The 20,895-nt window shown below is 29.1% G+C and overlaps 3 protein-coding genes across 3 annotated transcripts; 1 reads left to right on the top strand and 2 right to left on the bottom strand.

The window, feature by feature from the left end:
- Positions 1-677: 677 nt before the first annotated feature.
- Positions 678-8,229, bottom strand: LOC8283365 (BTB/POZ domain-containing protein At3g49900). Its single transcript, XM_015723032.3, has 4 exons — positions 7,938-8,229; positions 7,741-7,810; positions 3,228-3,740; positions 678-1,604 (listed from the first exon to the last, which is right to left on the bottom strand). Exons 1-4 carry the CDS (start codon positions 8,066-8,068, stop codon positions 930-932), a joined length of 1,389 nt encoding a protein of 462 aa, XP_015578518.1. The 5' UTR covers positions 8,069-8,229; the 3' UTR covers positions 678-929.
- Positions 8,230-9,314: 1,085 nt separating this feature from the next.
- Positions 9,315-9,994, top strand: LOC8283364 (60S ribosomal protein L26-1). The gene has a single exon (XM_002525225.4). It carries the CDS (start codon positions 9,390-9,392, stop codon positions 9,828-9,830), a length of 441 nt encoding a protein of 146 aa, XP_002525271.1. The 5' UTR covers positions 9,315-9,389; the 3' UTR covers positions 9,831-9,994.
- A 1,458-nt stretch (positions 9,995-11,452) lies between these two features.
- Positions 11,453-15,225, bottom strand: LOC8283363 (mitochondrial outer membrane protein porin 2). The gene is made up of 6 exons (XM_002525224.4): positions 15,032-15,225; positions 14,848-14,915; positions 12,705-12,815; positions 12,540-12,626; positions 12,133-12,341; positions 11,453-12,026 (listed from the first exon to the last, which is right to left on the bottom strand). Exons 1-6 carry the CDS (start codon positions 15,078-15,080, stop codon positions 11,720-11,722), a joined length of 831 nt encoding a protein of 276 aa, XP_002525270.1. The 5' UTR covers positions 15,081-15,225; the 3' UTR covers positions 11,453-11,719.
- Positions 15,226-20,895: the final 5,670 nt, after the last annotated feature.

Here is a 20,895-nt window from a genome sequence, read left to right as displayed (position 1 = left end):
GAAAAAGTTGATACCAAACTAACCCTGAAATTTCAGCATCCGCAGATTTGTTTAAATCGCCATGAATCCTTCGTACTGCTACACTTGAAAAATCGCGTGAACTCCTCCCGACTATGGCAAGGCAGTCTATGGAGTCCTTATTGTGTCGGTAAACAAACACAAAAGAGAAGGTATTAGCAAAACTGCATTGCTTTGGAGGAATCGGCGTTCCTACGTGCTTCTCCCTATCGACTCTACTTAGCCAGGTAGCCCCCTCTCTCGGACATATTGTGGTGACGTATAATATTATTTTATATTTTTAAAACTTATATAAATGTAAAACTAATATACTAATTATTAAGTTATTCTCAAATGAAGTTGTAGAAATTCGATTAAAAAAGAATTCTAAAATATTAACTTTGACAAATATTAATAAGAATTTATATAATATAATACACGGATAAACAACTAATTAAAATAGAAATGCATTAAGTTAAATGTGAAAAAAAGAAATTATATGTAAAATATTAGAATTAATGAAATAAATTGAAATTTATGTGTATTCACCAAAAAGGCTAAAATAGAAAAGTAAATACTTTTCTTTGATAAGGAAAAAAGACTTGAAAGAATTGTAAAGGAAAAAAATATCAGTATTATTTTCATTCCAATCACTTATTAGATAGATCAAAGCTACTATATATACAATCAGCTAATATCCCTTAAACAATCATGAAATAAAACAAAGGATACAAGTTCAGACCTCAATGGCTACACATAAAGATTAAAAGTAAAACCAACTCTTTGATTAAAAAAGAAAAGGAGAAAAACAGAAGGAAAAGGAAAATATAGCAATGCCAAGGAACATCTCCTGTTGTGCGAAGCTATATATTGCACTATCATCTTTGGTCATAATTCCCTCCTATTTGCCAAAAATTTTACTCTTAAGAGTTTCATTTTGAAGCAGATTTTGATGACCATAATGTACTTTTTAATCTACTAATCCATCCCATACCTGTGTTCTTCTTTGTTCTTGGACTATCCTCGTTCTTTGCTACCCTAAGACCAGCAAAAGAAGTTGACCCTCTTTCCCCTTTTTCGATCTTATTAGCATCTCTCGAGCCATAATGGAAACTCGCAGATCTAGATGACTCCATTACGCTCCTTTCTTCCCTCGTTATAATGCTACTTTCCTTTTCTGACCCAAGAAAAAGCTTCTTCTCCATTAGGATCCTCTCATTCTCAGACTTTTGCAAAATTTTCTTCATGCCAGCAAGCTCTTTCTCCAGGATTTTAATGCGTGAGCCCGTCGAGTCCATCTCTGCTTTGAGTTGAGCTGCTTCACGTTTTGCTGCATCCCTCTGAAGGATTGAGCCTAAGGTGGTGGGCTCTTTATCATCGGACTGATGTTGACGTGCATGGTGCTTGGTGGCGGCAGCGGCAGTGGAGGTGGTGAAGATTGCACGGCGTGTGTTCAGCTGCTCAATTAACATAGCTCGGACTATGAATCTTAGTGGAAGTCTAGGGTTTTGCACTGCATGTATTAGGAGTTGAGGTGAGAGCTTGTCACAGTCTATGAAATTGCACATCTCAATCTTCTGTTCTTCTGTTATTTTGCCATTATGTTGCTGCAGTACCAAATATTAAAGAAAAACATATTTATATATTTAAAAAAAAAACTTTAAACAGTTCTTCTTCTATCAACCCATATTGTTGATTGATAATAATATGGATTCCATTTGGTCATAAATTAAAGCTTGCTTATATTAACTCAACGTATCCATTTAATTAATATATATATATATATATATATATATATATATATATATATATATATATATATATATATATATATATATATATATATATATATATATATATATATATATATTAATTTTTAAAATTTAAATTTTTTAATATATATATTTTATTTTTGACAAATAATTTTTTTTATTTTGATATATATATTAACTTTTAATATATGAAATTTAAATTTATATGTAATTTTATAATTCTTTATTAATTTATTGATTCATAAGTTACATTCTTAATTAAACATTAACTTTAATTCTATAAAATAATATATTATTATATTCTAAAAATATATTAACTAATAAATGGTTTTCTAATCAGATAATGATATTAATTCTATCTTAAGAAATAGTATATTAATTATATTTTAATATTATATTAATTAATAAATTAGTTATATAATTATATAATAATTCTAATATTAAGAAAATTATTTTAAAATATATATTTTTAATATTATATTCAATAATAAATTAATTTTCTAATTATAAAGTAAATTTTTAATCCTTAAAAGTAGTAATATAAATTATACTGATATATTAATTTATATAACTATAAATAATTTTTATATTATTATATTAATAAAATTTAAAAATTTGAAATATTTTAAAATAGTTAGTTTGCTATTATTTTTTAAAAAATTTATAAATTAATATCAAATATTAATAATTATATTAAATTATATCTATTGACTTGATTTTATAATTAAAATAATAATAACAGTCATGCAATGCATAGAAACAACTAATATATGTTAATTTATGATATCTAAATTTCTTTTACATGTATGTTTAATTTTGAACACATAAATTTTTTATTTTAATATGTGTACTTACTTTTGATACATGAAATTCAAGTTTATATGTAATCTTATAATTTTTTCTCTTAATTTATTGATTCATAAATTACATTCTTAATTAAATCATTTACCCTATTCTTAAGAAATAAGATATTAACTATATTTTAATATTATATCAACTAATAAATAATTTTTTAATTAGATAATGATACTAATTGTATTTTAAAAATAGCATATTAATTATATTTTAATATTATATTAACTAATAAATTAGTTTTGTAATTAGATAATAACTCTAATTTTAAAAAATAATATTTTAAGTTATATTTTAATATTAAATTCAATAATAAATTAATAATTTTTTATTATAAAAATAGTAATATAAATATAATTTATATATTTAATTTATATAGTATTAAAATTAATTAATAAATAATTTTGTATTATTTTGTTAATAAAATTTTAAAATTTCTAAAAAAATAAATATATTTAAAGATTGGCATTTATACTAAGCCCACTTAAAAAATTTCATATTATATTTACTTATTTTTATATTAAATGTTTAGTAAGAATTGGAAAAATGGATCAGTTAATAGACATTAGCCGACAAAATGTTGTAGTTTAAATTTAAAATACTTACCTGGATATAAAGGTCAACGATTCTATACAACCCATCGTGGTTACTAAACCTGCGTTGCATAGCCTCAGCGACGATTTCAAACTCCTCGGCTCGCAACCCAATCACATCGTCAAGAATTCCGTCCACCTCCTCATCATCAAATCCTGTCAAATCTAGCACTTCAACGCATCTGCTCAATAAACAAGCTGTCGTTTCCGCCTCTGGGAGCAACTGCAAGCACGAGCGGAAAACAATTTGAGCCAGCTCCCTATTGGAGGCGATCAGTCGACGGAAGTACGTTTCCGTTATCTGCTTCAAGTTATCGTCATGCTGACCTTTTGTCGCCGTCATCCCTAGCAACTCCGCTGCAGTTCTTAAGGCCGTTACATTAAACGGCGTTAGGACTATCTGAGTGCCGTAACAGAAGTGGGCAATAAGGGAGAAAGTCTCGGCCGTTATGTTCAACGGGAGCGTTATTTCAGAAAGTTCCGTAAGTTGACGTTTCAAATATGAACTCCTTGATATTAGCGGGTCCTACAAAAATGAAAAAGAAAAAATCTATAGCAGACTGGATAGCTCGCCCAGGACTTTCTAATTCTATGAATGGAGATAGTGCATTTTTGCCCCTCATGTTTATAGTGAGGAGTACATTTACCATTCAACTATTTTTTTAGCACATTTAAACACAAATTCAGCCTTTTACTATCATTCATGCCCCTCTTCTAATTTACAATTTAATAGACGTTATCCAAAATTGATGTGGCAATTATTTTCTTTTCTTTTACAAGTAGGACCCACATAATGCCACGTTAGCTCCATATACGTCTTCTCCTTTATTTTTCTTTAAATTCAGATACAACCACCTTCGAACACATCCAAGAACAGCAAAAACTAAATCAAAAGGAAAAAAAAAAAAAATTAAACAACAAAAAAAGTTAAACTTATAACGACTGATTTAGCTGACATGACTTGCCTAGCAAATCAACAATCAAAGAATAATGTTTTACGTGGGCACGATGGAGTAGTAAAGCCTCATGCTATTAAATATAAACTCAGTACTATAATTATAATCAAAAAGCTCTTTTTGTCCGAAAAATGATTAATACTACCAGTGGGCACAACATATACGAATTGAGCTTCTCCTAACCATTTACATCCAGTGTTGATTTATCGCTCCTTTAACCCAAAATATCTATGGTTTTAGAATTCATGGACCTATTTATTGTCTTCATACAACGGTACTATGAACTGATGAACTCAATTTGCTAATGAATTGATAGAATGTTTTTTTTGTTAATAGGAATTATTGAAAGAAAAAGAGAACAATTGTACTTTGAGTTTATATGAATTTTTTTGAGGGTTCGGCTTTTCACTCTCAAGAAACGAAGATGTGAAAATTATAGAGAGAATGGACCCACTGCATTTTTGTCTTTGGGAAGGTCCCTTAGCATTTAGAAAAACATTATATGAAAAGATAAAACAAAATTCTTCAAAACAGTGCTTGGTTACTAAAATCCGAAGCTTGAATTTTCAACAATTCATTTTCCAGTAGGAGAAGGAAACCCTGAGTTTCAGTAAATCGCGAGCTCAATCACTAAGTTTACTCTTCAAGTTCTAGAATTCCTTTTTAGATTCAATTAGTTTTTTTGTTCACCACGAATCAAGAAAAAAAATCTAAAAATGGTCAAGTTGTTCTTCCTAAAGATGAAGTTCTTCAAAGAAACCAGAAAATTCTAAGAAAAACAAAAACAAGGCATGAGAGAGAGGTGATGAGCTAATTGACAAAAAGGAAAAGAAAATGAAGGCATTATTTGAAACTTCAACAACAAAGAAATCTCCACATCTTGATTGAATTTATAACTAATGTTGAGGAAGAAGACGTCCTTTTGCTTTTTACTTCAGATTAGGGTTTTAATTGTAATGGGACTGATTGATTTGTCAAATTTTTGTAAGAGAATTAGAAATTATTAGAAGCAGAAATAGAGCTTCAGGGTTTATTCAATATTGATAATTAAAGATTGAGAAATAATAAAGGAAAAATTAGAGAGAGGTGACAGTGGAAAAACGAGAGGAAATAGAAAGGAAATGAGGGAAAAATAATTTGTCTTGTTGTTGGTACTGTTAGATGGGACCTACATCGTTGCCACATCATTCATCTCTAACGGATGTTAGAGCCGTTAAAAGACTTCCTTATACGAGGGCTAAAATAACAAAATTTACCAATTTTTGTGTTTAAATGGCTCAAAAATAAAAGATGAGAGGCAAATGTGAACCTCACTAGTTAGTTACTTTAGAGGCAAAAATGCACCTTTTCCCTTCTATTAATTAACTGCTGACTGTTTCACTGGTAATCACATTCATAAGGGATCATGGTTTACATAAAGGGTACCAGAATAATTTTATTAAAAATTAAAAGAGAAAAGGGCTAATTTGATATCTAAATTTATATCCAATGATAAATAGCCATTTGAATCTAAGTCTAAAAGTCAAATACAACAAATCTACACTTTTTCAACAAACAGCCTCTTGAATTTGAATTTGTGTATAAGGGTCAAATACATCTAATTTAAATTTTTTTAAAAATAAATTTTAATTAAATTATAAAAATTAAAAATAATATTTATTTTATTAATTTATTGATATAATATTTAATGATGCGCTGTATAAGAGTGTTGCTATATACTTTTCAAGCTCATTCATACAAACACTTATATTTACTATTTAATAAATTAATAACTTTTATTAGTTAATAAAATTTTAAATAACCAACTTCATTTTTTAGATAATTAAATTTAATAAATTAATAATTTTTTATTTACTAATTATATGAATTATAAGAGAGTCAATTGTTCCGATAAATATTTTGGAATTCATACAAATATTAAATATATCAAATTTAATGCTATATCATATGTTGGTAGTGGAAATCTTTTAACAAACATTTCAAAAAAAGAATTGCGGTGAATATCAAAATTAGGATACTAAATAAAAAATACACTTAAATAAACAATAAAATTTACCCCTTAAACATAATACTTAGCATCAATGCATAAAATGATAAGACATCTCCTTTTTTCAGTTAAAGATTATAACAGAATATCTACTTTATATGGTGTATCTTAGTACCAACGGGATTTTATTAATTAAAAGATATTTTCTATATGAATTCAATGTAATTAGAAAATGATTTATAATGTACATTACGAAGGATAAAGGGCGCATTATTCAAAGCATGTTATTGATGTGCAGATTATACATAAGCATTTTATTGTAAAATCCTTTTAATATAAGCTTTTAAAATCTTGTATGGAAAAAGAAAATACAAATAAAAATAATCATGTATTATGAATAATGTAAACTATAGACAGCGACGGAAATGGAAATGGAAATGGAATATTAGTGGTACAAATCAATGTAAAATAATTGTAGAATGAATAAGATATAACTCAAAGTAATCTTGAAAATAAAAATAAAAATAACATTTAGCTCAGGTAATTATTCATTTTTGTCGCTCATCTATTTTCCCCGGAATATAAATGAAAGGCGGTTGAAATGGTAACCGAAAGCTGTTTTGGCCAGTAATGGGCAAGTAGCAATTAAGAGTGCTGTTTCTAGCTCCTATCTTCTTTAATAAAAATAAGAGTGCCAATGTCACTAAATTGCTGAAACTGAATATCACTCTGGTGGAAGTAAATTTTGTGGGACAATTTAAAACCAACAAACTCAAACTCTAATAAATCAATTTCTAATCCTATATTATTTGAAAGTTTGCTCTGTAATATGAACATAACAAACAATCAAGCATGAAACCAAGTAAAATGTTTTATCAAAAGGGGTTTCCCTTGTTGCAGTGATACTTGATAAGTGCAACATAAGTATTAGTACAGTTAAAAAGAAACAAAAAATGGTTATTTTCTTTTTATTTTTTTCCATTCTTGCAAGTACTTTGTTGAGACTGAGGTAAAAATTCACACTGCCCTAGTTTAGCATGATGCAGCAATGGATGTTGACATGTTAACTGAAACCTACTAAGATAAATAGTTAACCCATTTCAATGATCATACAAAGTCTTGGTCAGAAACTAAGTGATGGGCAATACATGCATAGCTTCACTATTCACTATTGCCCAAAACCTGACAACTTCTCCCCCCATTTGGAAATTACTTCACATAATTAATGTTCATGTACTATTGCTGTCCTCTTGTTATAAGTCCTCAGTATGTTGTTTTTTACTCATTTTTTCTTCTTTTGTTTTTTTTTTTTGTTTAACATAAACATGAAAAGTAAACTTGTGGTAAATTTTCACATTGTTTTACTGTTAAAATTCTAAGAGACTGAAACAAACTCCTCCTTCTTATTCGTTTCTCATCGAGCACAAGAGAAATGTAAAAGTAGATATTGATAACCATCTTTTAAGCAATTTTCCAATTAAAAGATGCAAGATTTCAAGATAAATTAACAAATTGAGATCAAAGAATGACCGAGTGCATATGTAGAGCATTATTTCCTAATCCTAATAGGAGAATGAACTGACCTTGTGTAGATGGAAGCACGTTCCTTGAACATATATCAACACATCTGTCTTTCTGCCGGTTGCCATTGACCTTTTATAATCAACCCCCAACCAGAAAAAAAAGAAAGCACATTAATATTATATGGATGCTGTAATGAAAGCTTAAATAAGAATAACAAAGATCCATATATATATATATAAACCTATATAAACAATACCAGGATTCCACTCTAGAATGGAGGGGTGTGGGAGGAGAAGAAATGGAAGGAGAAAGAGAAGGAGAAGAAGAGAATTCATATTCTTCTTCATAGATGGTGTCCACAAGGCTTACATCTTTCCACCCTCTCATCTCTTGATCTTTGTTTGATTTCGGTTTCCTCTTTCAAAAGAGATAAAACAAATAAATCACAGTTTTCAAGGAGTTTTGAATGACAGAATTATTGGCATTTAGGGTTTTTGAATAGGGTTATGAGTTGTGAAATTCTCTGCCTGTTACTACTGCCGCTGTTGGGTTATAAATTCTGCGCAGAGTGAGTATTAATGGGTGCATGTGATGACTCATAAATGCCTACCTTAAATGACCTTCTGCTTTTAATCAAAATATTTTTGGTATAGCGACCGAAATTGCCATGGATTTATGATTTAAGAAATCTGAAATTCCCCACTTTGCATTTCAAGTGGGATCTGCTAGATTTTAGCCTTCCCTACTTTAGGGTATTTTCAGCCTTTTAATGGATCTTTCTTCTTGTTTTAGTGTGATTTGTTTATAGAAAAGCACGGGTAAAAGGTCAACTTTTGCATATAGTCTTGAGTGAGTGATTGCCAAGTGCAGCAGCCATTTGTTAACCTAATTTTTGTGGTAGATTTGTGTACATCTCTTATATAGTAATCGCACAACACGTCAGGACTTGAACCAAAGCCAACAAATCTTATACCTCTTCTTTCTTGCTTTTTCACCGTTTATAATTTTATTTTGTTTAAAAAGAGTGCATCATAATTAAGGTTTTAAAAGATAAAACATAGTGTTTTGAACTTGTTGCCATTTCTATTAACCGGTCCAGCTGTGGTGTTAAATGAGATTGGGCCTCATGACTCTTGGACACCATCTTTGAAATCTGTGGCCCAAACAAAGCTGAAGCCATGCAACACATTTCTTTCTTTCTTTCTTTCTTTTTCTTGAACACATGAAACAATTTTCATATCCATACGGCTTACACCTCAAACTTCAAAACTATTCATAACCTGCACTAAAATATCTCAATTTAAATAATTCAGATTTATTTATTTTTTATTTTTAAAATAAAAAAATTTGCTTATAACTCTAAGATATCCTGAGATTGGAGCTAAAATATCAACTAAGGTCACTAAGATATAAATTTTACTTTGAATATAACATTTTAATTACTTTTCAAATTAATTTTTTTTTTCTTTTTTCTTAGCCCTATTTTACTTCAAGGAAGAAAGTATCATCAATTTCAAGCCCAAGTAAGTATTCCAAGCCCATAAATCAAAGCCCAAACAATTCAACCCAGCAAGCCCGGAAAACTTCACAAAACCCTAATCTCTTAATACACTATATATTTACCACAAACGCTCACTCTCTTCCACTTTCTCATTTTCGCTCTTATAAACAAAACAAAACCCTAGCAGCCACCGCAGCGGAGCAGAAAATGAAGTACAATCCTAGGGTTTCATCATCCCGGCGCAAGAACCGGAAGGCGCACTTCTCAGCTCCATCGTCAGTCCGCCGGATCTTAATGAGCGCGGCTCTTTCTACCGACCTCCGCCAGAAATACAACGTCCGATCAATGCCAGTGCGCAAAGACGATGAAGTTCAGGTTGTTCGTGGGACTTACAAGGGACGCGAAGGTAAGGTTGTTCAAGTATACCGTCGCAAATGGGTTATCCACATCGAGCGTATAACTCGTGAGAAAGTGAACGGTTCGACCGTGAATGTTGGGATTAATCCATCGAAGGTTGTAATTACAAAGCTTCGCCTTGACAAGGATCGTAAGTCTCTTCTTGACCGTAAGGCTAAGGGTCGTGCTGCTGCTGATAAGGACAAGGGTACTAAGTTCACCTCCGAGGATATTATGCAGACCGTTGATTGATCTGTTTTGACTCTGGTGAAATTTATCGAATATTTTTGTCTTTTGATTAAGAGTTATTTGTTAGTTATTATGCTTTTGGAATGGTGCAAGGATATTTTTAAGGATTCTGCTTTTACTGTTGAACCTGGATTTTGGTAATGTCTTTAAAGTTTATATTTCACTCATGTTTCTCGTACCATTATTTTTTTTATTATGCTTTTCTTGCTTGGCTAAGTTTTGGATTTGGTTGCTGCATGTATAATCTGTGTTGTCATTTTATTTGGTCTTTTCTTTTAGTTGTTTGAATTTGATAATGTTTAATTTTTTTGATCTGATGATTCCATACAGTTTTACATAGGTATGTTCTTGTAAAATGAATATTTGGAAATACTTATTGTTTTATTTCTATATTCTTGTTACTGTTACTGAATTGCAAAGTGTAAAGGAATTGTTTGGTTTGACAATTTCTACCCTACATGCTATTATTGTTAAAGTCTGTGTTGCTAGCTAGTTTTCATGCCTTTGTTTTGCCTTCTGTTTTGGTGTAGTGGTTCTCTTTGGACTGTTTGGTTCTTGAAAATAATAATAATAATTGGGAATTTTTTAGTTAATGCTAACATTTGATTGGGAATTGTTTTACTGTCGAGTTATTGTGATTTGTGTTCGGTATGTGATTAAATGTTTTGTGGAATTCTCATTGGTTGGAAAATCTCTTTTCTTTTAGTTAAGTGTTTTGTGTTATAAGTTTTTCCTCTGTGTGATAAGGCATGTATGTGAACCTGGATTAGGAAGGTTATATCCTATGTTTGGAATTGGTTATGTGATTCTTGGCTATGAGGTTTGTAGTAATAACACATTGATGGACCAATATGTTTTAAATTAAATAGCAAATGACATGATGCAAATCGCAGGATGATCTTTGACTCTACTTCTATATTTCCTGCCAATCAATGTACTGAAAAGCGCTAGTCTAAGACATATTTAAAGCTGTTTGCCAATGTAACTTAATTAAATCTAAATTGTCTGCCCGAGATGCGTGTGATTTTTTGTTTATTTGATTTATATAGAAAAGCAGCACTAAAGTTTTAAGTCTGAATAAACATATTTTTTACCAAATGCTACATCAGAAATAGGAATGTTATTTGGTTGTAATAAGTTTAGTTATTAGGTTCGAGGCTTCGATTCAGTTTGTGTCGATTATATCAAGGTATGGACGTATATGCTTGCATTATATAACATTATTTGATGCGTGCAAGTGAGGCGGCCTTGTGATTTCCTTTTTGCACTAAATTAATTCAAATTGAAACCAGTGTGCGTAAGCTTCTATTGGGAACAACCAGTAACCAATTTCCTTGAAAAGCTTCACACGGGCAATAAGTTCTTTAGCCAAACTAAAAATACCATTTTATTCTAGAAGTTCAAGATAAAATATTAGTTTATCAGGTGGATGTATAAACGAAGTACTATAAAGAAAAGAATTTCTGCCATTTTTCCAGGAAAAAGTGAACTTGGAAACTGTAAATAGCACCAAATCTTTAGATATTTTGGCGATAGAATTAATCTCTGTGCAAAAGAAAGTCTAAATTATTGTATTAAAATATTTAAAATATTTAAATAATACATGAATTATTGATAAACGGTAATTCTCCCATGAATCAAAATTTATATTTCTCCAAATAAGGAGAGTAGAATATGCAAAAGTGTGAACATGCCTCCAAACTCTACAAAAAAATCTTGAGGAAAGAAATTGAAGTTCATGGTAAAGCCTAGGGCATTAAATGAATCCATCCAGTCATCACAATCCTACAACATGCATCTGTGGAATTACTTATTGACACTCCCTTCAAATTGCCACCCAGGGCAGAAAAAAAATCAAATGTGTTAAAATTTAGAAACGCTTCAGACATCCATCAGGGCTTAAGAGCAAAGGCAAACCCGAATTTTGGATGCTTCTCCAAGGCTTTGGTGTCAAACTCACTGGAGATTGTCACCATGGACTTTGGTATTATCTCATGCTGCAAAAGTGCCCCAAGTTTCCCATAGTTGTTGAGCTTTGCTTTCACCACTGTCAGGTGATCAACAGCATACGACCCTCCAACTGTGATCGTGTTCTCATTTGTAGAAAACCTTCTAGAAATTTCTGCCACACCAGCACTCTTCTTAGACTGATCCAGATAATGCAAATACGATGCTTTAATAGTGTCTCCCTTGTGACCCCTGAAAGGAATAGAGCAACTAAGTACTGCAGTAGATTTATATTCCAAGTCTTGCATATGGAAGAAGTAAGTTGCAGAAAGAACATTCAGATGCGTGAAAAACTTACAAAATTATTGAGGCACAGGAATCTGGTTTTGTCACGCTAATGCCAGAAGTGTATTTTGTAAAATTACCAGTAGTAGTATCATAGCTTGCTTCTGCACCGAAAGCAATTGCTGGGGTACCAATGGTGGCAGAAACATCAACTCCAGGAGACTTGCTCAAAGCAAGGGCTGTGGTGAATGTTGCATGGTCGTGGAAATACTGAACCTCCAACTGCAAAAAGAAAAAATGAATGTCCAAATCCATCATTGTAAAGAAGAAAGTCCAGCAGTCAGGTCTTATTTCAGGCTTGTCTCCATTCTCCACCCAAACTAAGGAAAAGCTTCAAAGGAGCATCTCTTGATCCTAAAATCTATCACCTATCTAAAAAATTGTTTTACCTGGAATTCTAGATTAACATAAGCGAGATACCTTGCCAGAATTGTAGTCAGGTAATTTGAATGAAGCAATAGCCTTAGTAGATGGAAGGATCTCAGTGAATGTGAGGGTGGTAGAGATCTGCAAATCCAAAGTGATACAGTTAGCTGAAGGGAATTCAATATGATTGTTTCAGACTTAAGGAAAAAGGAAACCTACATTAGATTCTGTATCAACTTTGACATCAAGTAGAGTGTTCTTGTACTTGTACAGTGCTGCAACATCCCCAGTTGAGAGCCCTCCTTTTTTAAGAGCAGATGATGTCAAGGCCTAAAAATGAGATGATAAGGTCTCTTGAAAACTGTATCTAATTGAAGTAATAGCTTGAACATATTGTAAAATAACATTTAGCCAAAATGTACCACACAACTTGAGGGAAGTTATTCTAAAGGTGAACAATAGTATAAAAACAAGAAAAACAATTAAGTGATACATTATTTCTTCAGTGATGATTCATCAAGCATTCTGGAAATCACAATAACGTTAGTGCATAATCAAGATGCATTAAGAATTTAAAATCTACCAATAATCCATCCATCATGTATCCAGTCCTAATAGTGAATAAGGTTCATGGCATTGCTAGAGAATCGTTACCCATCTCAATAGAAATTGGTTTACAACAATATATGTAGTTCTGCATGCACCTAACAAACATTAGAAAAAAACAATAAACCAAGATAATTTTCTATTAACATATCAGTAGTTATTCTAATTTATACAATAAGAACTGAAGGATAAAACCTGTATATATTCGTAATAAACTCAAATACCTATACTGGTACCATGGAACATCAGTTTCTGTTCCATTGCAAATGAACCTTGATGTTCTTCTCCATCATCAATGTCATTCTTATCTTCCCAACACCTATATGCATGATCATCACAGTAACTGAACACTTCAATTCTGTTAACATCAAGTTTTCTTTTCCCTTTTTTATTTATGGTGCAACAGAAGGCTGGAAAACCCAAACAAGGCGATTGCTGAGCCCAAAATATTCCTATTCATCGTCATCAATATCACTAACATCGGCAGGAGCCGCCTCAAGGAATAAATATGCTATGGGAGAGTACTAAGAATGCCAATACGTAGCTGCATACAGGCACATACTACATTTTATTAAAGAAAATAGCATTTGAAGGCAAAGTTGCTCGTTTGCCATTGCATGCATCACGGCCCAAAGCTCAGACAAAATAGAAGTAGAAGAAACAATCATGATCATAAGACCTCACAAACAGTTACTTCATCACTGTCAGACCCTAATAGACCACCTCCCGAATGAATCTAGCTTTGTCCAGCCACTCGTCAATGGGCACCACCATCCAGGACCTGCAACACCTTCTATTCATATCAACCTATTACTTACCTTACACATTCAAACTCCATTCAATGACTTAGGCCCTTTAAGAACCTAGGCTTTTCCTCTCACGCTCAAATATTGTAGCCCCAAAAATATGTTACTTTAGCAATGCCATTAGCTCCGAACCGCCATAAACCTCATCAACTTTTCCATTCTTAGATCTCTACCTGCAAATTTCCTTCTAAGCCATCTACTTTTAGTACCTCCCAACTCAACTCTAGAATGCACTAAAAATGAATTCATGTAGCATTTAAATGTTTTCTTGAGTTAACATTCAATTCTGAAGAATTTTTCATCACTCGAGATCCAAACTTCCAGAAAAATAAAAGTTGTCACTAATCAATTGTGTAGAAAGACAATCACTAGATTTATTCACACTTAGCATTCAAACAAGAAAAAACATTGCAAGGAGAGGAATCTGAGTTGCTCTGTGAACAAGCTTGTAGCTAAAGTAACTGAACCGCAACACTGAATGCCAAATCAGAAAGATCTAAAGTCACAAGAATCAAGCATTGAGCACAAAGGAACCACAATTACTAACTTTATATTTTCACTTTTTTTTTTTTTAATTTCAAAAAAGCATGTGAATAATTTAAAAACAGAAAGTAGTATAGCTGAGGACTCTACAAGCACATCAATTTACACATAACAAGGCTGCTCCATTCAATTTAATACACAACCAAACTAAACTCTATATTCAGATATCCTTTATCTAAATCAATTCCACATCATAAAACCTGAAAAATCAGGTAACTATCCACAACCAAACGTTACTACCAGACACAAACTAAACGACTCAAAATCAACACAACAACCTCTTGGCGTCAGGGTTTGACAAAAAAAGGACCTAGATTAGCAATCGGAAACCTAATTTTTCAAAAATTACTAATGTAAATGTAAAATAGCAACAATAGATCATGGTCGAATAATAGTAGGACACGTACCACGCCAGCGTCGCTGTAAGTTGAGACGGCGAATTTCTGATCGGAGCTATAATCCTTTATCAACAGATCTAAATTTACGCACATGTAGACATAGAGATACATATAGTGTCACGAATCTTAATATTAGATGCATAAATTTATTGTATTCTACACAATTTTTATAAAGAAAGAGAGGATTGGTCACCTTTGGCTTTCTTGCCGATATCGGAGAAAAGTCCTGGTCCCTTGCTCATCGTCACAGCGGGGGCGAGATAGACAGAGAGAGAAAGAGAAAATGAAATGAAATGGAAAAGAATAAAAAAATTGTAGGCCTTTGTTCTTATTTTGTTTTAGTGGCAGTAAGCGGCACAATTGGAAATCTGAATTTTTCTTCTTCAATTTTTCTTTTTGTTGGTGTGATAGTTTTTGTTGGGGACAGATGATTTCGGAACCGTTCGATTTGATTGATGAGGTGTATTGTGGGGTCATACAAGAGAATAAGGAGGAGACAACAGTGTATCAGTGCTCGGGTCACGACTTGTGACCGTTAAGTTCTAGTTTTAAAAATTTGTTAAATTATTTTTTGTTTATCTATTTTTTTTAACATAAATATTTATCATATAAATAATATCTCAAAATTCTAATTTCTAAAAAAATATTTTATTAAAATAAAATCATAGAAGAAAAATAATCCTTCTTTAATATATTAAAAGGATATTAATAAATATCTAATTATAAATTAGATCTTAAATTTTACATTTTTTAACAATTTTATTCAATTATTTTAAAATGTAAAAATAAATATTCATTCTTTTAATTTATTTTTAAAGATATTCTATGACAATATTTAAAATTTTAAAGTAAGAAATGATGTAGGAAGTTGATTATGTTTATTAAAAAAATAATAATCATGAAACAATAAAAATAATTTATCCTATATTTAATAATATAACCATTAAAAATTTAATGTATGTATATTCTTTTTTATATTTTATATATAAATATAATAAAAATTTATTAACTCACTAAGTTTTATGCTAGTAAGCATAATTGACTTACCATGTTATTTTTTCATTTTAATATTTTATAAATTATTACTGAAAAGTAATTCTGATAGTACATTGAAAATATATATATTTATTTTAAAATTTTAAAATAATTATATAAAATTATTAAAACAGTATAAAATTTAAAATATAATTAATAATTATATCATTAATAAATTACAACTGAAGAGAATTTTACCATTTAGGGTGATATAAGAGACCTCAATTCAAGTTGTTGGGGAGATAATTTGTTTTTGTTTGTGTTTCTTCTTTTGGCTTCCAGGTTGATGATGTAATGATCTAAGCTAGTTACATTTTTATAAACATTTACAGTTAGAAAGAATAGGCTTAATTGCTAAAAAAAATTTCAAACTTTTTAATTTAATCATATATTAATTTCAATTTTGACATTTCGAAGAATTTTGCACATAAAACTCAGTGACGTGGCATTTTTTTGGTGAAACTTATAAATTTCTCTTATAAGATTTTTGAGTCAACATTAGTGACTCATCATTCTAAGAAATAGTACCGTTTTATCTTCTTGTTCTTCATTTTATCATAGGATTTAACTCATTTTCTCTCCATCTCTTTACTGTTCCTTAATAATTGATTCCCTCTTCATTTCTCAACAACAAATCAACAAACTTGTTAAGAGGAAGATATAAAAATCTCCTTGAGAATAAAAACCCAAAAAGTAACAACACAAACAACTCAAATTTCATCTTAGAAAATATGATAGATTCAACAAGTAACTCACCTGCAAACACCCAACTCAATAAATTATCAAAATCATTGCAAATATTAAGGGAAAACGCAATCAAACACAATTGTTCAAATTTAATTACTTATTTGTCTCACTGTGATGACTATGATGACGACGTCAATGTCGATGCTAACAATGCGAGATATCTCCGCCTTGCTATGATGATAGCGAGGCTGCCACATTACACATGATGAAGTGGTTTAATCAACTAAAAGATGGGAGGAAGAAGGCAAAAGGGAAGAGAATAAGGAGGTATGAATAAATATAATAAGAGGAAGATCATCATTGCCACCACTAGTGCTAGTTCCAAGTTACAATCTTGCATGTGGATCTGATTTTGAAAATGGATTTAACTTATTTAAAGATACTAGCTACATCTTATGTTTTGAGATCAAATAGGTGTTCTAATATGACTTTTCTTAATGCAGTTAATGGATGGTTTTAAAGGAAAGGGATGACCATTTGTTACTTTGATAACAAGATTATGTGGAAAGAATTGTCGTACAGGATGGAGTTTGATTCTTTCTTGATATATATTAGATTGAGTGGCTTGTTGTTCATGGCGTTACTGGAATGTTTGATGGACTAGATGAATGAGAAAAAGAGTGAACTGAACGACGATGTTTTGTTTGGTGAGTTAGTTGGGAATTTAATTTGCTGACTCGTTTTCTTTGTAATGTTTAAATTTTGGCTAAAATGTCGTCATTAAGTCATGTTTGTAAAATTTATCTCAATATTAAAATTGAAATAAATATGGTAATATGTAAACTTAAGGGGTAATTACTATTTGTTTCCTGGATTTTTTCATATTATATTAGTTACTATCTAACATTTAAAAAATATATTTTTTTTATTTTTTTATTTTACAATTCTATACTAAAGACTTCTTCCGTTAAAATTTCTATTAAAAAATTGTTAATTAGGTTTAGTTTTATACTATATGTCTTTATATTTTGTATTATATACAAATTGCCTCTTATATTTTATTTATTTCGTTAAAATTCCATTGCATTTTGAAAGTTAATGTAAATAAAGATCTAAATTGATAAAAAAATATAATTTGTCCTCAAACATCTTATCAAAATTACAATTCTACTGTAATAAAATTAATAATAATAATATTGTCTATTTTATTTTAACAATTTAAAGTTAAATTATATGAATTTTCAAACACTAATTAATTATTATTGTATAAACACTAAAATTAATTTTTGTATAAAACTAGATAAGAGGTAATTTATATATTACACTAAAAATCAAGAGGCAAATAATATAAAACTAAACCTAGTTAATGGTTGTTTAAAAAAAATTCTGATAAATTAAGTTTTTAGTATAAAATTATAAAATAGAAAGATGAAAAAATAAATTTTTTAAATATCAAAAAATAACTAGTATAATATAGATAATGACAAATATATTAAGTAAATAGTAATTACCCCTAAACTTAATAGTTGAAACTATAATCGATAAAAACATTAAAGTTGAAGATCTTAGAAGCAATTAGCCAAGAAAAATATACAGTCACGTTGAACAACAGTTACTATCACCACTCACTTTTTCTTTTTAAGGAATTAAACTTTATTTTTTATTTAATTTTGGATTTGTATAGTAATTATGTTATTATAAATTTAATGAAAACTACCGCTAATATAATTTTGAGAAATTTGCAGAAATGTCTAAAAACAGAGCTTCTTAATTTTTAAACCACCAACAATAAAATCTTATAGAAATACAGTCATATAATCAAAATAATTTATTTTTGCATAATCTATGAAAAACATGTCTGCTCAAAGCTCCAAAACAATGGAACCAAAATGTCAAAAGATTGTAGCAATTTAATTTAACAAAATTACAACATCAAATCTCAAAAAATCAACTAGAAATCTCGACAATAATCTGTGATGCACAATAGAAATGGGAGAACAAAAAGTTTTTTCAACATATATTCATCAAATTCAAATATAAAAATAAATAATCTAATCTCATTCATCTATCTCTTTGATTTTTTGTTGTTTTGAAAAAAATTACATAAAATCCTTCAAAACAAATATATTATATCATTTATTTAAGTATTTAAATGCAGAATAAAACGATTAAATAATTTAAATTCTCAAATCTAAAAATAAAAAAGTAATCAAAATTATTCTGTAGAAAATTGTGTAGGTATAATATAAGTATATCTTCTGAAATTTACAAAAATAGATTCAAATTTGTGTATTATTAATATATATCCTATAAGGTATTTGTATATTGACTATTACATTGATATAAATAATAAAAATAAAGAATAAATCAATAATAACTTATAAAAAGAAATTTAAAATAAAATATAAAATAAGTTTTAAAAGTTACAGTAAAAAATATATAATGAGTATACAATAAGTATATATTAGAAAAAAATAGTATAAAATTATATTAGAGCTAATAAACGAATTTAGCATGACTGACAATAATTTGTTAGCGGAGTAACTTGTAAAATAATATTTTTTTATAAAATAAATTACAAATCCGTGTTTGCAAATGAGTAAAATCACTATCCTTATATATAAATGTAAACACGAGGAGAAATATTTTGATTGGGGAAGATATTTTAAAATTAATTTTATTCAACTATAATTCTATTATATTTGTATATATATTTCTAATCTTTTAAATGATTGATGTCAGTGATGAATTTCAAATAATTTAATATAAATTTTGGTGTTTTATATTTTTATTTATCACACGAATATTTTATTTCAATATTTTTTAATTAAAAAAACATTAAAATAGTGTAATCAAATTATTTTAAGAAATTAAAAAACTCTTAAAACTATTGATATAAAAAAATAAATAATAAATATATAAATTCAATTAAACCTAGATACAACTTTTACCTTTTATTATATAAATGATGAAGTTGCCTTATCATTCAAAGTTTTTATATCATTTATTGGCCTAATTTTATATTCAGCTGGATGAGAGTAAATCGATAATTTTTTCACTATCTGTTCAAACAACACCCTACGTAACTAAATAGATATGAATTTTAAAAAAATATAATTCGAAATATAAATTAATCAACTTATTTATATAAAACAAATTAAATGAATTGATTTGCCTATTTCCTAAGTGACAAATAAATTTATTTATTTAAAAAGGTTTACAAATTAACAAGTAATATACAGTACATAGAAACATATTTAAATATATTATATATATAATTTTATCACTTGTAAATTTTGATTACATGATTTAAAATAATAATTCAAATTTGAATCATTTTATTGTTAAATAAACATATATTTGAAATTTAAATAATTAATTTTTATTTAAAATTATTATTTATCTTATCAAACAAACTATACAAATCTATTTATATAACCTAGTTAAATATGTATGTATTTAAATTTAATATTTGACATAATTAATAAATGATCATATTCTTAATTTAATTTTTATATATATATCGCAACATAATACAAATTACCAATCTTCATGCTTTTTCTTACTTTAAAAAAAATAAAATTGTACGGTTTTAATAAAAAGAGATTTATATTTATATTTTATATCAAATGTGGCGTAGACTTTAATCTTAACACCAAACTATAATATTTACTTTAATTTTAGTATCCATTCAAAACTGGCCTATTGGCATATAAGAATTCCAATGAAATTTCAAAAAGTAAAAGAAATGAGGCAGCAACTAATATTGACTCGTCGCATAATTTTAAAATGGGCATCGTTTCTTTTTAGTTATAAATGGTTAATCCTAACTAATAAATACTTTTGTTCCTAATTCTCAAAACCCTGAATTGAATAATATTTAATATGACAGAGCCACAATATAAGTAAGAGCAATTTACATTTAAATACGTCATTTTTTACAAATAATTACAAAATATTTCATGTTTAACTTTGTTACATTTTTACACGCTTCTTTCTTTTAATTTTATGTTTTTTATTTTTTATTTCATTTTTGATGAAGAAATTTTTCTTCTTTCTCTTTCTCTTTTTCTTGAAATCGAGCATTGTCATCCTCTTCTAGCTCCTTCACTGTTGTTCTAGTAAAAGAAGAAGTTTTTTTTTATTTTCTATGTTTTTCTTACTGAAATGCTAAAAGAACCCATTAAACTTTTCTCTTCAATTTTTTCTTTCTTTTTTTACCGATCAGTTCATCCAGATTTTCTTCATTTGTCTGTTATTAAAAATCTTTTAACTCTTCAACACATTACCCGAATCAACCATGGAGCTCTTCAAATACCTACAAACCTTGCAATG

The sequence above is a fragment of the Ricinus communis genome, chromosome 7 (assembly GCF_019578655.1).
Source record: "Ricinus communis isolate WT05 ecotype wild-type chromosome 7, ASM1957865v1, whole genome shotgun sequence".
In the NCBI taxonomy this organism is placed as follows: domain Eukaryota; kingdom Viridiplantae; phylum Streptophyta; class Magnoliopsida; order Malpighiales; family Euphorbiaceae; genus Ricinus; species Ricinus communis.
The sequence above is the reverse complement of the archived record's forward strand: the minus strand, read 5'-3'. Positions and strand labels throughout refer to the sequence as shown.

Bases quoted from the DNA above. Each gene is read 5' to 3' on its own strand.
- LOC8283363 (XM_002525224.4), bottom strand. From the start codon at position 15,080: ATGAGCAAGGGACCAGGACTTTTCTCCGATATCGGCAAGAAAGCCAAA. The intron at 12,627-12,704 runs GTAGGTTTCCTT...TTGGATTTGCAG, and splicing joins AAGTTGATACAGAATCTAAT to ATCTCTACCACCCTCACATT. The intron at 12,342-12,539 runs GTATCTCGCTTA...TTCTTTTTGCAG, and splicing joins CTGACTACAATTCTGGCAAG to TTGGAGGTTCAGTATTTCCA.
- LOC8283364 (XM_002525225.4), top strand. From the start codon at position 9,390: ATGAAGTACAATCCTAGGGTTTCATCATCCCGGCGCAAGAACCGGAAG.
- LOC8283365 (XM_015723032.3), bottom strand. From the start codon at position 8,068: ATGAGAGGGTGGAAAGATGTAAGCCTTGTGGACACCATCTATGAAGAA. The intron at 7,811-7,937 runs GTATTGTTTATA...TGATTATAAAAG, and splicing joins CATTCTAGAGTGGAATCCTG to GTCAATGGCAACCGGCAGAA. The intron at 3,741-7,740 runs GTCAGTTCATTC...TCATTTTTGTAG, and splicing joins CGTGCTTCCATCTACACAAG to GACCCGCTAATATCAAGGAG.